A 16,259-nucleotide genomic window follows, 5' to 3' on the forward strand; every position below is an offset into this window, starting at 1 on the left:
TGGCTAAACTACAAAACTGATTCATTATTACCGTAGTGCCTCATTTTATTATTGCTTGGTGGAGTATCCAACATTGCTTAAATTCAATTCAGTTTTAATTCTGTGTATTTACATAGTGCCACTTCCAAACAAGTGGAGCCCGAGAAGATCCTAACCAAAACAGTCTGTTCTAACTAAGCAAGAGAAGTTCCTATCAATTATTCAAGATGGGTCTTGGTGACATATAGGTCAAGACATATGCAGTTCCATAAGCAGCACCCAGGCTTGGGTTGTTAGCATTGGAACTCCTTAATTAGGATTTTGACAAAGAACATTTGTTGTGCACTTTTAAAACTCTCCCCCTGCGTTTTATTTTCTCTGCATGAGCATCAGCAGCATCAGCAGCCGTGAGTTAACAGGTTGTGTGCATGAAATCTGGAGTCTGCTTCGGGAGTTTTAGTGATTACCGCATTGAGCCTGCGGCGGGTCCCCACACTGTTGACACCATCCCCGAGATTTAGCTTCTGCTTTTTATTTGTGCAAATGAGTGCGACATCTGCAGCCACAGATCGCAGCGGGCCGCTGACACCAAAGACGGATGTTCTGCATGCCGCCCTCCTGCTTGTTGGACTGTGTGGCGCGACTCGGCTCACTTCCCCTCTGAACAAAGAGCTCCGCATGAGCTGTCGACACAGAGCAGGTGGATGACTGAGTCTGTGGAGGAGGAGGAGGAGAGCCTCTGAAAATTTATTACCTCTGCTGTGGTGCAATTCTCAGCAGCCGCACTCGTCGTATGCAGACAAAAAGAAGTTCAGTAGGCCACTGACTCCCCCCTACCCCCCCCCCCCCCCCCCCCCCCCCCCCGGGGGGGGGGGGGGGGGGGTATCTCTTACACCGCATGCTTGAAATGAAGAGGTTTAAAGTCAAATTAATGGCATCAAAGTCATAGGTGTGAATGTGGCTCTGCCCAGACGTCAATTAGCCAAATTCTATTATCATAAAGTGTTTGCATCATTTCATGGTCAATCATTTTAAAACTGGAATTTTTGCCAGCATCCGCTGCATAAATCTTGTTGGAGACAGCCTCTATCAGTTCTGGATATATGTCCAGTCACCCCTAAATGCTGGTCTAAGCGCAGTTTAGCAGCTGCAGCATCTACAAGGAGACAGGGGAGGAGGGAGGGCGGAGTCACTCCTTTTACTTTCAACCTCTCCACTCTCCCCCTCTCTCTCTCTCTCTCTCTATCTCTCTCATTAATGACCAATCAGTTAAAAACTTTATTGGTCCCAACCTGCTCCCTCAGCACATTTTTTTGCTCCCTCGTCTGTTTCCATCAACCAACCCATGAAGACATCTCGTTCCCTCCTTTCATTCTGCATCATCTCCGTCCATCTCTGCAAAAGCTCTTTCCTCCTTCTGCCTCTCCTTTATTGCTGCGCTTCATTTCCTCTATCCTTCCTTTCCTCGATCCTTCCTTTCCTCTCGGGCTCATGTTCTTCTCCCTCGCTACCGCTGTCCCGTTTCTGCATCCTCTTTAGCCAAGTTAGAAAAATGAAACTGAGGAGACAGTACTTTGAAATATCTTTTTTTGAATACTTCTGCGCCGTGTCAGAGCATTTACCAAAGTAATAATCTTTTCCAAACTTTTTCACGGTTTGTCACCTTAAAACTGCAAACTTCAATGCATTTCCTAGCAATCTTCTGGGATCGACCAGCACCACGAGGTGCTTACGTGTGAATCGGAAGAAATATCTACCAGCTTTTTAAATACACGCACTGTCCCTGTGCCAAAACTCCTCAAGCTGTCGAATGGAATCGACAGCTTAAATTGTATTTGTGGCCAAACTTTTCTCTCAGCCATTTCATTACTTAAATATGCTCTACAGGTACATCTCTCAAATATAAATACCAAAAAAAAAAGTAAAAAAAAATAAAATTCTCCCATTTCAGAAAGTGAAATTCATATATTGTATGAATAGAATATTCTATTTCTATTCATAAAATATTCTATGAATATTCTACCACTGAGTGAAATATTTCAAATCTTTATGTTACATTTGGGCCAGAAAATTACCACCCAGAGTCCAGAAGAAGAGAGATTTCAAATGATAGACTAAGCTAATGATTATTAGCACTTATCATAAGCTAAACTGAAATCTTTATTAGATTTTTTTTCTATTTGTATCATACATTAGAAAGTACTTTATTGGTCCCAACCTAAAATTTTGTATGTTTTTTTTTTTTAAATCACACCATTCAGCATTCAGCTTCTATGCTCCACTAATTGGAAACAAACTTCCAGAAAACTGCAAAACATCTGAAACAGTTACTTTAAATCAAGGCTAAAAACCTACCTGTTTAGAGTTGCCTGTGGTGACAGAGAGATTGATCAACATATTTGATTTCCTTGATTGTTTTGACAATAGTATTTGACAAAATGTAACCGATTATGTTGATTTATAATCAGTTAATGTTTTTCAGGTGAAAAACACTTTGAAATGTCTGGTTGCTGAAATGTGTGACACAAATAAACTTGACTTGAAAGTGCCACACTCATTTATACCACTGATAATAAAATAAACATAATTAAAGCCATGGCTTTGTTTGTTATACACTTCCTGTTAACTTTATTAATGTTAAAACACTATGTGGAGAAAAAAAAGTCTTCTGACATCATCTAACACTTCCTGTTTCCTTAAGGTGCATGATGTTACAAATGCTTGTCTTTACTACTCTTCAAAATAAAAAAGACAAGTGAACAATTGACATACGTAGGCCGCAGACATGTTGACCTTCAGGAAACTGACCCATATCTACAGATCCACAACTACCGAGTCTAAAACAACCAAAAACTGTGACAAAAATAAGACTGGGAGACAACCGAAGTTTGTCTACTGAGATGACTGCAGCAAAGATTTGCTTCACCAAGTCTTCGTGACTCTATTTTATATTAAGGCTTTTGCGCACATCTTTTCCCGGCACGCCAGTAATACTGGCAGGCGCTGAATCGCATTAATGAATAGAATAAACAACACCTTCCACATCAGCATGCTGAACATTTTAGAGGAAGCATCTGTTTGCTTTTTGCTCCGCAGAAATTAAAGTCCTGCACCGAAACCAACAAAAGTGATGCAAAAACGTGTTCTAGTCTCATCTCCTCTTCCCTGTACGTTCACATTAATAACTTCAAGGATTCATACAATCTGATACGCGTCCTGAAAAATTATTTACAGCACCTAGAGTTTCTGGGCATCTTGTCTGGATGATATTTTAATACATACAGAGCTGTGGCTGGTCTGTATTTGGTAACTGTGGGCAAATGTTGCCCATTTGTTATAAGCAGGCTTTTATCATTCACAAACCAAAAGCAATAACACAAACTTAAATTGGTCATATTTCCCCCTTCTTTTAGATCACTTTTTAAGCTAAGAAAGCACCAAAACACGTCCCAACAATAAATCAATATGGTAATTTTATGCACTTTTATTTGTTGTTTTGATTAAACTTTATATGTACACTGCAAAGCTTTTTAACATATGAACTGCACTGTAAAGTTTTTTTTTGTTAAACAATTGAGTCAAGGCCATATCACAGGTTTTAATTCTTAATGTATTATGTATTAATTCAAATATGAACTTTGATTTAATAATTTAATTAGAACTTCAGACCCCTTTAGACTAGAGGACCTGCTTTCAACAGATTGTAATTGCACACCCAGAGTGCAGAGAGTAGTCTAATTTTTCACTTCTTTGTGTAGAAAAAAAAAAAATGTAGACGATGCTTATACTTTGTGGTATTAGAAGAACAGCTTATGAAAAAGATGTTTGCCCATGTCTGCTTATACCCTCATATTTATGTAAAAGGTTGTGGGAAAATAGTGCAAGAGAGCATTTTTCTAGCAGCCAACATCCCAATCCTCTCTTGGCATTGAGACACCAAACTCTTGACCAAGATTTATGGATGGCCATTTATGGATGCACCCATAAGTGGGTCAGTCATTCAGATTGCTAGCTTATGTGAAAACACCCACGGAACACATTAGTGTTTTTCATTATAGATATGTTCTCGCCAGAAGTCATTAAAAACTAACGTTACCCACACCTGCAAACAGATAAAAACAAAAACTGCCATAAATTAGATTGTGTATAAAACAATAGAGTGAAAAAGGGAGAAAATGAACAGCAGAATAATCAGAATGCCATGAAACAAGCTGAAATATGTCCGTATTTTTTAAAGCAGCCCTGTTTCTATCAGAACTATTGAATCTTAACTTTTGTATTTTTAATTGAGTGTCTGTTATAGGTTTCACAAGTCATCATCACCCAGTTATTGCACAAAAGTTATGTTTTGTTGAGAGAAAGGCTCTCTCTTAGTGACTTCACTTTAGTTGCAGAGCAAACAAATAGCGGTCAAAATGTACATAGGTCTGAACATCCGAATGTTCCAGTGAGCAGAGCAACTATGAACCTGAAAGTGGAAACGATATCATTTAAGCAGAGTCAAAAACAATTATCTGCAGAGCTGTCCAACAATCAAAAATCAGTCACAGAGAACTTCAGAGAGATAAGTAATCCACCTAACTGCATAGCCCTTGAGTATGTCCACTCAGTGCAAGACTCCACTGTTGAAGAAAAAACATTCTGAAGCATTTTTGTTTGCTGTAAAATATTTGGATAAGTCATTGAAGTACTGGGAAATTTAAATTTGGCGGAGGAGTGGCCCCCAAAAACACCATAGCAACACTAAAGTTAGGTGATGAAATCACAGCATGGGACTGTTTTTCAGCCTATGGTACTAAAAGATGCTTATAATGACAAAACATTTTATTGTACAGGGACATTATTAATAAGAAAGTCAGATAATATTAAATAGGGACAGATACTTTACCAGTCAGGTAATCCCAAGCACACAACCAACAAAACAATCAATTTGTCTCAGAGACAGAAGCTAAAACTGAAAGAGTGACCCAATCAATCACTCAAATTAAACTCAATCGAGTTATGAAGCTGAAGCTATGGAAGAACTGCTCAAAAACACACCTGAACAATGTATGCAGCTACTTTCTACTCACAAGAGACATCAAGACACTTTCTTTACTAAAATATGTTCCTAGAAAATATAAAATATATTTCAACAAGCATCAACATGCTTTTTCTCCACCAGCGGAGTTGTGTAAAGTGAGCATGTGTAGATACCACTGCAGTTGAGGGCTTTGCCTTTTATTTTCATAGAAAAGCTACACCTACATGATTCCACGTTTTTCTAAGCCTCTCTGTACGTGGTCAGTGATTCTAGGACAGCGCTATAACAGAGTGGCACCAAAATATGGATGAGTTCAACGCCTATATTTGAAACATTGTCTTAAGAGTCATTAAGGCAGTGGATATATGTTTATTTCTTCATTATCCCAGATGCAAGAAAAACATTCCTCAATCTCTACAGTTTGGCACAGGTTATCCAGGTTTCCCACCCTAATGAATCAAAGCTTTGCTGTTCATTAGCACATGTAGCATTAGCTTTAACTGATGGGTGGCTGATGGCCATGTTCAGCCAGTTAGCTTAATGAGTAAGAACTGACGGCCGGCTGCTGTTGGCAGGCCTCGACGTAGAGATTAAACCAAAACCTTCAGAAAGTGCAAAGCCCAGTGGAAGCAGGCAAACCAACATCATAACTTCAAAATGTCACAATTTATAGCTGGAATGAAGACGCACAAGAATAAATGTAACTCTGTACTGCTCTCACCTGGGCATCATCTTACAAATGCTAGTCTTTACACAAGTTTAATGAAAGTCAGATTTGATTATTTTTCACATATGCTACAGAATGAGTTCTATATATGTCCCATAAGAAAATTAACTCTACAGTTTCTGAGTCACTGAGAGTAGTCCTTTCCCCGCTTTTAAAATCAAAATTGTGCTTCCATCAGCGTCTCGTCGCACCAGCCTCTTTCTCAGACTTGCTTCCTTATCTCTCAGAGGAAGTCTTTTGACAGAGCTATTCCAAAGTTAGGGGCAGCCATGAGGATAGCGATTGTGCAGATGATGTTGAAAACGCTGAATCCTACCAGGCACAGGCGGTCGATGACGGCAGCAGCGAACTGCCACTGCTCTGCTAAACTCAGCTGACGGTCCTGCTCGCGAACGCGTTCCACTAAGAACTGCACCTCCGTCAGAAGAGCCTGCAGCTGGTTGTCCACAGCAACAGATCGAATCATCCCGCTGTGGCTCTGCAGGGCAGCTGATCTCCCACCCCCAGGATCTAAGCCGCAGGGTCCAGTGGCTGCACCTGTGTGCTCAGGGTTTGGAGATACTAGAGTTTCCAGTGGAGGGCTCGCAAACTTTGAAGACTGGAGGTGCTGATGTATTGGCATATCTCCAATCGTTCCCACCGCACCTCCTCCTGCTGCTGCTGCCCCTTCGTCTCCTTCTCCTCCTCCACCGGATCCTCTGTTGGCCCGCCCATGGCTGGTAGTCCGGCACCTCTGAACAGGTTCTAGTTCAGCGGTGGTCTGGAAGGTCTGAAAGCCCATGTAAGGCAGATGACCATTGGGCTGAGGTGGTGGATTGGAGCTAGGGTTAGGCTGGATATTAACCTGGGGGCGTTGAGGAAGTTGGTGGGACAGAGGGTGGCTGAGCTGCGCCAAGCTCGCCTGCAGGGCACTGAGACCTTGTGGTAGGATGCAAGGAGCTGGGATGGGGATGGGGATCGTAGTGGTGGTGGTGGTGGTTGGAGAGGACAGAGTCTTGCTGTGAGAGTCTGCTTGGCTGCTGGAGAGAGTGGGTTCTGCTCCCTCTCCTGGTCGCTTCATGCGCAGAAACCAAGGAACCCACTGCAGCAGAACCAAGTGCACCTGAAGGTCAATGACACCAGAACACAATCAGAATACATTAGTGATTGACAAGTAGAAGAACTCAAACACTCAAACCCGTAGCAACTGCAGTTGGCTTAAATTTGCATGATCTTTAGTTCCTGCATTAATGAGGCACTCCTTTTGCTGCCCCACAACTAATTAAGATGCACAAATTGGATGAGGGGAAAATTGTAGTACAGTCCTGTAAAAAGCATTCACTGCAAGCAAGAGACACCTCCTCAGCACACAGAAATGCTGTCTCCCACCGTAGTGCGTTATGTGTAAAAGCAAAACTAAACTTCTTCATGGCACAACTGACAAATAACATATTTCCTTTTTCTGGACCTCTTTCTAATGTTGCCTTAGTGCGTTAGAAAGGGATTCATATAAAAACTGCACATGTCTCTTGTTGAATAAGAAACATTTTGTATTTTTGTATTTGTCCAGTTCAAATTACAAAACAGGATAGAAGTCAACGTATGTGAAGTTGACTTGTCCACCATTTCCGTCAAAGAAGGCCTCATGATTTTAAAAACCTACAAAATACAACATCAGCAGTATTTATCCGTCAGCATTTATGAGTTCCTCTTAACCGTTGCCCAGGCTGGCACAGTAAAATAACATAATTGATGTCCATCATACCAGGATAATAAGTGTTTTCAAGTGGCCATTTTCAGAGTTTTTAATGTAATTAAGAAATTGCAGTTAACAGGAACCGCCGAGGTCAACGAAAGAGCAAAAGCCCTTTATGAGAAAACTGCTCCTATAGGATGAGGCAAATTAAACTCTGAGTTTACTGGAAATAGCCTCTTTGATGATTTAGCAGACTTTGCAGTGGTGGTGCACTGTCTTATTTCTGTAGTAACAACTAAACAAGCAAAAATCTTGTAAAATATTCAAACTTTTGACTTGAAATCCCATCCATGTTACTGGAGTCATCCGTCTTATGAGCTGATGTTGTGGAAAAACTCACCCAGCGTGGCATTTGTCCACTGTCCAGACTGTGGTGATGAAACTGGAGGACAATGACCGTGGCTACCACCGACATACCAACAATCACCATGGTGCTGGCAAAGTACTGACCTGAAACAAGCATGTCAGTAACCACAAAAGACAACAACATCCAGATACGATGCACCGGTTTGCATAAGAAAACAGAAACAACTAACCGATCAGTGGCACGGAGTCGGAAGTGGCGGGCATTATCTCTGCAACCATCAGCATGAAGACGGTTAGAGAAAGCAGAACGGTGATGCCTGAAGGCAGACACAGGACACCAGGGAGTAATAGTGAGAAAAATATACCATCCTTTAAATATGGAGGTACAGGAATGGACCACAGTGAAATATTTATCACGCGTTTGATTTTCTGCCTCAATTATCCATCTTCCTGGCACTCGAAAGGTTGTACTCAGTTCATCTTTTTAACCTTTCTGTCATTGTCACCACTTTCCTTCCATTGGTTCATTCTGCTTTAATAAAGAACTGATACAAAATTCTGATTTAATTGTTACTGGGGGAAGATTAGAACAAAAACTCTTTAAAACAGCTCAAAGGTATACATGTTCCTTACATTCTTTCGCATTAGGTTGCAGTCAAACACACGAGTACATTTATTTGGAGTTTTCAGACAGAACATGTCAAAGTAGTGTGTTGTGTTTTTTCAAATGTAAAAAAAAAAGCCTCTTCCTGCTCGACCTGCTACAGCTACAGACGGTCATGTCTTGGTAGGTTTGAAGTTATTCTGTACTACAGCAGAAATATCTACAAACAAAACTGTATTTTGCTTTCAGTTTTATCTTAACTTCTGAGTGCATGTTTAATTTGGAGTACAGGGAATGATATAAAAATGCACACCAGACTTTTACATGTTTTAGTCATTAAAATTTGGAAAAAAGAAGCAAACTTTTTACCTTCACCATTTTTGCACTGCTTCACATTGTTCACATAATCCCAAAAAAATATATTAAGTTCACGGGTTTACTGTGACAAAGCTCGTGGATGTAAATACATTTTACAAAGCACTGTACGCACAGTGTACAACATGACTTGAAACATGTTTTCTGAAAGAGAAGGGGGGTATAACTTAAGGGGTCACTCAAACTTAAAGATCCGCAATGTGCGAACAACAAGAAAAAGCTTCTGTATTTCAATTAAAGGTGTAAAGTTATGGAACAAGTTAAATGAAGATTTAAAACAAAGCTATAGTTTAGTACAATTCAAAAGAAAATACAAGGAGGTCATTTTCAATAGAGATAGACATATGGGTGAGAGAAAGCAATAATTTGTGTATTGAAGATAACACTTGGTGTAAGGGTTTGGAAAGACAAACCAGCATAAAAAGGGAAAATGTATAGGTAAATATTAGTACCTGCTGACTGCCACTTGACTTTGACTTGACTTTGATTTTGTTAATAACAGTAGGACTGTAAGTTTTCAAGTGTTTAGGGGGTAGGAGTTAAGAAGTTCTCACTTCTTCCTACCCCATTTTGAGCCTGATATGTTAATTGAAACAAATATCTGTATTTACTCTTCTTTTTTATGCACTTCTTGTTACTGTGCACTATTTAATTTGTATATTTGTATCATGTTTGAATAAATTTCGATTTCAATTTCAATTTCACAGCTAGACATGGAGAGATTAGATATTAAATCCATGCTCTCACACACACAGTGTGTCCCTTTTCATTCCACCACACCATCCCACCGCCTCTTTCCAGTTGTGGCGTCTCACCGAGGCTGATCTTCTCCCCCGAGTTGGCGGGGAGCAGGAAGACCAGCAGGGTCATGGAGGACAGGAGCACGCACGGGATGAGCAGGTTGAGAGCATAGAACAGGGTTCTCCGTCGCAGCGTCACCACAAACGTCACGTCTGGGTACGGCTCTGCACAGCAGTCGTAGAAAACCTCATTACGACCTCCCGGGACCTCTGAAAAGACGGGGAAATAAAAAAAAGATGCGGCGCGACATTTTATTGTTCTGCAGCAGAACGTGACTGATGGCAGCTAATAAAATGTTTTTTTGTGTTTTGCGCGGCACGAGAGAAAAGAATGTGGCGCAGGAGCGGAATTGATCCAAAAATATGGCTGAATATAAACGTTTAATTATAATGCCGTGCACGCATGCAGGATTTAAAATGCTGCCTTTTTGTGATGAATAAAAATCTGAGGGAAGATACTCTGATTTGTGACAGGTTTAATTAATCTGTGAATATTTACAGCCCAGTTTCTACGCAGTCGTACCCATAAGGTCCCACTCTCCGTTGGGCATGTACCCCGACACATCTGCCTCCCTCATCTGGATGTCCAGCAGCCAGCCGTCAAAAGTCCATGAGCCAAACTTCAGCTCACAGCGCTGGATGTCAAATGGAAACCATCTCACGTCCACATTACACGTGCTGACAAATATCCCTTAAAAATTCAGAGACAAGAAGAAAAATTTATTTACAGTGCAGTAACAGCCCCCCTCCCCCCCCGCCCCCCCTTCTTATGTGACACAGAGAGGATGTGATTAATAATTAACTCTCATGGCAGTCGTGTGGAAGAAGGGGGAAATTAAAAATATCTGAACGCAGCAGACATTGTTCTAAATTAACTTTCTGCCGGATGAGTGTATTTTGTGAATGAATAAACAAGTTAAATTCGGAGGCTCCGGCTGTGCAGACCTACCTGGAGGCAGATACTCACAGAAGCCACTCGAGTTAACCAGCACGTTGGTCTTAAACGTGGCATCGAACTTATCGTGAGCGCTGAGAAAAAAGACAGTAACGTGACGAAGGTTTAAGCAGCAGCAGGAATTTGGGTTGAACTGCAACCTTTCTTAGAGTCAAGTAATTAGACTTGCTCATTTTTGTGACATTCTGGATATTAGAAATTCTTTTTTAAAAAATGTAAGAAAAATTGCAAATAAATCAATGTTAAAAGTCCATTGTGGAAAAAAACAAAACAAACAAACCTCAAGCTGATTTTAATACCAGAAAGGACAGGGTTTTCAAATAATGACGATTTCAGAGTGGCCAAATCAACGTCCATACTTGAATCTGATTAAGATCCTGTGCCATGGAACAATCCCATTCAAACCCCAAACATCTCGCGTCTTGTTTAGATGTTTGTCTTTAAGATAATGGACTCAGGCATCAAGTATTGGGAGGGGAAAAAAACATGTATTATGTTTTTTCTAATTTGCATGACAATAGAAACACATTTCCATACATTTCCAAGCTGCAGGAGCCTTAAATGGGTTTTTGCTCTACACACCTGTTGTAGAGCAATATGTCAGGGGTCCAGACCTGGTCAGGAGTAAAACGGAGGTTCTTGACTCCAGGATACTCTGACTGGTTCCACTGGAGATAGTGGTCATACCACTGCTATGAGGCACAAGCACAAAATGATATAAACAAGTGAAAGGACTTTGCTAAATTATGTACATACTGCATAGCCTTTACTGTGTCCTTTTTTTTTCCATGAGGGAAACATGTTTCTTGTCAGCTCACACTCTGTACTGGGGGCATCGTCTTCATTTATGCTCATGCTCATAAAGTCTTACGGTGCATATTAGGATTTTGAGCTACAAGAATAAAGTAAAAATAGATTCACTGAGCTCTCATAAGGCCATGTTTAGGGAAGGAGAAAAAAGCTGTCATCCTTGTGAGCAACCCATTATCATGATAATGAAAGCCAAACAGCATCCGGGATGACTCTGAGCATACTACTGCAATGGGCAGCAGCCCGCAAAAAAGCTTTCTGCAACACAGATCAATAGCACATTATTAATGTTATCTATTATACTCACCATCTGCAGCCAGGCATTTGTGGTGAGGATCTGATTCTTCTCATCCTTGCAGGACACAAAGCAAATAAGATAATAAAGGACTTTGCAATTGAAAAAAAAACAAAAAAAAACATTATTCTACTTTTTTTTAAGACTGCCTTAAAATGTTGCATTTGTTGGCTTTGCCTACACTTTGCATTTAGATTTCAGCATACACTAGTGTCGGTAATTTACATGCGCCTCTTTATTCTTCGCATTTTAAAAAGGGAAGAATAAAAAGAAAACATTCAAAACAACAAAGAATCTCTCGTACTCATTCACCCAGAGACGCCATCACAATCATTTTTTGTTACATCTAAGTGAATAAGGCAATTTCAGTATGATTTATTTTTTTTAGGGTTCGACAATTTCCTTCACCTAATGTTTGAGATTCACGACATGGATGTATGAAAAGTCCAGCTTGTGAAGATCTTAGAACTTTTGTTTTGACACCTCCAGCTGAGTTTTGATGCGCTGCGGTCCAGTTAGGGTTAAATCATGACTTGTTACTGCATCCAAGTCACACCTTGACGCAGCAAGCTAAAAACGTCGTCATCATTAAAGCGTTCAAGCAATTTCTGTCAGTATTCTGCATTTGTAAGAAGTCTATAATCTTCTCCAAATGTTCTTCTCAACAGCTGCCTTACTTAGAAATCAAGGATAAAAATAAAAAAAAAGCTTCTGCATTGACGCATAGCTCACAAGCTAATTCCCACTACAAAAGAGAGCTCTGCAAGGTGGGAACACTTTACATGAGGGCACTAATCAAAGCAACACTTCACCAATCAGGCTTTCATCATAAGGTGACCAGTGAAAAGCAGTTGCTTGCCCTGAGGCGCATGGCAGCTTGTTGAGAAAATGCCAGAGGCACTTGAAATGTTCTCCAACCAAGAGGAGAAAAATCCTCTGGGCTCAACACAGTGTGACCTCTTTTAAGCTACAGAGACGCTAAAAGTCTTCACACTTTTACAGATTCATTTTTCCTTCTGTTTTGGATTTTTTTTTTTTTTGGCTCTTTTTTTCAGATTCTGAAACAAATTTTAATATCAAACAAAGAGACCCGAGTAAAAATAAAAACAGGATTCTTCTGTTGTTTAATGTGTTATAATTATATACCCTACTAAGATGCTATGGCATGATCCACAGCTCAAGAAGCTTCAATTTTCAATTCAAGAAGAGTGGGCTCTTTGCCACCAAGCACGAATTTTTGGAAGAAGTCAGGTATTTGAAAAATTAATCAGGTGTTAATTAAAGGAAACACCTTTTATGAGCACATTTATCCAGCAGTCTAGCTCGGCTTCTTTGTGTGAAGGTTTTTCAGGTGTAGCATAAAGAACGTGGATTAAAAAGGGATGGAATACGACCAAAATCAACACAAACCCTTTAAATAATGAACAGATCAAACACCTGAACGGTCTAACGTAAAATTAAATAAAATGTTTTGGCAACCATACAAACAGCTCTGACTTTTCCTCTAGATTTTTCTTGGTTTTCTGAGCTAATAATAACAATAATGATTAGGACTACTGAGGCATACCACATCCATGACCTGTATTAGAGTGAAGGAGAAGTGAACAGTGAGGGTCTGGGAGTCGTTGGCCACTGGTCTCTCCATAGGGTTGTAGTCCCTCAGCAGTTCTTTGAGAAGATAACGCTGGTGTGGACCCTGCACTGATCCTGGACAGACGGCGGTGGGTGAGGGTGGTAGAGGGGAGAAAAATGGCTGTCAGATCACAAAATAAAGGAAAATTGACAAAAGAAGGTAAGTACTGCAATTATAGTGATGGATTTAGTCAAATAAGGGAAGGAAGGACAAAAAAAACACTACAGAATCATTGGGAAAGGAAGTTAGAGGATAGAAATGTGAGTGTGCGCCCAGGCAGGGGTAAAAAAAAAAAAAAAAAAAAAAACGAGTAGGAAGACAAAAATAGTCCCGCTCTTCTTAATCAATTACGTCTTTGATTGATCACAAGCACCCAGTCGGAGTCTTCCCTATGCCATAAAAGCGTCAGCTTCATTTTATTCAGGAAATAGTGAGGCCATTAAACACTGAAACACCCCAGACAGACACACACAGCACTCACAACAATGAGGGCTAAGGAAGCGCTCGCTCTCTCCCTCTCTGCCACGAAACTACGCTAAGAGCCTAAAATCACTCTCGATTCATACTCTGCTGTGAAATCCCAGATGATTTGGGGGAGATGTGTTAAAGGTGGGCGTAAGAGGTGCACTAAATATGCTAAAAACAACTGCAGAGAGCAAGGAATAGTTGTACAATGTCTGTTCTGTAGCCAGACTTCACAGTGGGAGAGCTCCTGGAAACGATGTATGATTAATTCTCTCACTGTGGGGCGTCAGATCTATATTCACCAACAGGACCTTGAATATGACTCTGACTTCACAGATGGAATGCCTTTATGCAGGTTAATAGTCTCTCTGTGTTCATAATGTTCCTCTTTAGGTAATTTACCACCATGATCACCATTTCCTTTACCTTTCACATCCGCAGTGCATTTCACATTTATCACCACACCTTGTAATGATGCGCTAAAAGCCTTAAAATGTATTGAGCTTTGTTGCGGTGGTTAACCTCACACTGGAAATTTAAAAAAAAGAAAAGAAAAAAAACAGCTGGAAACGAATTTGACTGAAATATTTGTCATTGATGTCACAATTACTGGCACTGCAAACGAGTCCTATTAAATAAGTAATTGTTCATCCATCGCCATTTAATTTGGTCAGAGTATTTAGTTATACTTAGCAAGCCATATTTTCCTGCTGTTCTACTCAAAATAGGTAAGACGTGTAAAAAGAAATAGGGAGAGGGGAAAAATTTGGGAAATTTTCAACAACTGTCAACAGATCCATCCCACGTGACCTGTGGATCTCTGCAGCTCCTCCAGAGTCAATATGGGCCTGCTTTTAGCTGCTTCTCTGGTTAATGTTCTCTTTCACGCACCTCTCAATTTATACAAGAATCGAATCGAATTTTGGAAAGTTGTGCTGTTCGATTTTGAATTTCAGATCATGAAATCAGCATTGCTCTGTTAAACGTTTTAAGCTTGGGGATTGAGTTATAGTCCAACCCTGCTCTCAGTTTTTCCACAACTTTATCCCTGACTTGTTTTCTATGTTCCTTAATCTTCATGTTGCATCATCCTCTTCACCAACGTTCACAAACAAACCTCTGAGTCCTTTGCAGATCAGCTGGGTTTACAGCGAGATTAAGATAAACACATATAGACTACTAAATAAGAGACTTAATGGCTGTCGGTCGTCCCGAAAAGTGTTTGTTGTATTATCCTGATGTAATTGACACAAGAATTTTAATAAGATTGAGGAGGATGATGTTGTCTTCGTTCCAGCTTCCAGCAAATGCAAACATCAACGCCTGGTTGATCATAGATGGCTTCAAGTGTGATAGCAAAGCAGGTTGAGTGCTTTTTTTTTTTTTTTCTTTTTGAGCCTTCATTTTATCTGTAAAGATGCATTTTACACATGACACTAATTAGCCTCACTGAGGCATAGGGCAATATAGAGAAGTTCATTTTAGTTCAAAGGATTCTAATGGCAATGAGAAGTGGGGAAAAAAGGCAGCAAAGCTGTAAAATCACCGTAGAAACTCCATGTTGACTCATATGCAAAAAAAAAAAAAAAAAAAAAAAGAAAAAGGTAGCAAATGCGAGTGCAATTTCAGAAAAACAAAACTGAATCTTTCCCACTAAAGTATGGGCTGACAGCATAATGTGACAGTAAAACCTTGGGACAAAAACCATTGTAGTAAATACTGATGTCATGAAATCGTTGCACCTACAACAATATTTTAAGACAATGGTAAATCAATATGAAATATAGTTATACAGCATATAAATTGTTAACAGTATGTATATCCACCAATTTTTAAGAGATATCATATGTATACTGCTCAAAAAAATAAAGGGAACACTTCAGTGTTCACTTAAATGTTAAAGTGTTCCCTTTATTTTTTTGAGCAGTGTATATATATATATAACCCAGGGTTTTATCTTGTAAACTGCAGTGGAGATGATAACATATGACAGTGTAGCTGGTTCATCATGAAAGGAAATCAATTTTCTTTTCTGAACATTAAGACCCACTTTGTTTCTAACTTGCAGAGAATAAATTTTTTTCACGTGCAAATACAGGAACGCACAAAATATACATCCAAAAGACCCATTTACTCTTGTTCAAGCACAGTCCCGCTCAAAAGCACCCGTCCAAGTCACTCACCTCGGAGCAGAGTCGCAAGTATCAACAGCCAAAAAGCCACCGCTTGCCTCATGCTGCATTCCTCACTATGAGCACAGGAAGACTTGCAGAGGGAGAAACAGAGATGGAGGGAAATAAATGGTAAACTAGTGTAAAAATGGGCATCTGTGGGGGAAAAGAAAGCTTGCTGAAAATAGGCAGAGATTCGTAGTACTGTCAGCAGTGGCAGAGGAAGAAAAAAAATGAGGAGAAAAGGAAGAGGGAGCAGCAGACACAGAGTGGGTGAGACATGCAGTGAAATGAACACTCCAGTAAAGAGGGAGATGCTGTGTGGGAGTCGATCAGATTCAAAGATGGGCAAACCTTAGCCTGTGGTCAAACTCGTCCTTT

At 40.1% G+C, this 16,259-nt stretch overlaps 1 protein-coding gene across 4 annotated transcripts; it reads right to left on the reverse strand.

Moving 5' to 3' along the window:
* Nucleotides 1-3,448: 3,448 nt before the first annotated feature.
* LOC103478178 (neuronal acetylcholine receptor subunit alpha-7-like) lies at nt 3,449-16,192 on the reverse strand. Of its 4 annotated transcripts, none has more exons than XM_017309629.1 (10): nt 15,891-16,192; nt 13,189-13,316; nt 11,622-11,666; nt 11,087-11,193; nt 10,499-10,578; nt 10,073-10,240; nt 9,565-9,759; nt 8,001-8,087; nt 7,805-7,914; nt 3,449-6,831 (listed from the first exon to the last, which is right to left on the reverse strand). In XM_017309629.1, the coding sequence occupies exons 1-10, from the start codon at nt 15,940-15,942 to the stop codon at nt 5,953-5,955; spliced, it is 1,851 nt and encodes a 616-aa protein (XP_017165118.1). In that variant the 5' UTR covers nt 15,943-16,192; the 3' UTR covers nt 3,449-5,952. The 4 variants fall into 4 exon arrangements, with proteins under 4 accessions (XP_017165118.1, XP_008429967.1, XP_008429966.1 ...); XM_008431745.2 differs by having other exon boundaries at nt 11,087-11,196; XM_008431744.2 differs by having other exon boundaries at nt 13,177-13,316.
* Between the last annotated feature and the right edge of the window lie 67 nt (nt 16,193-16,259).

Source organism: Poecilia reticulata, linkage group LG16 (genome assembly GCF_000633615.1).
Source record: "Poecilia reticulata strain Guanapo linkage group LG16, Guppy_female_1.0+MT, whole genome shotgun sequence".
NCBI lineage: Eukaryota > Metazoa > Chordata > Actinopteri > Cyprinodontiformes > Poeciliidae > Poecilia > Poecilia reticulata.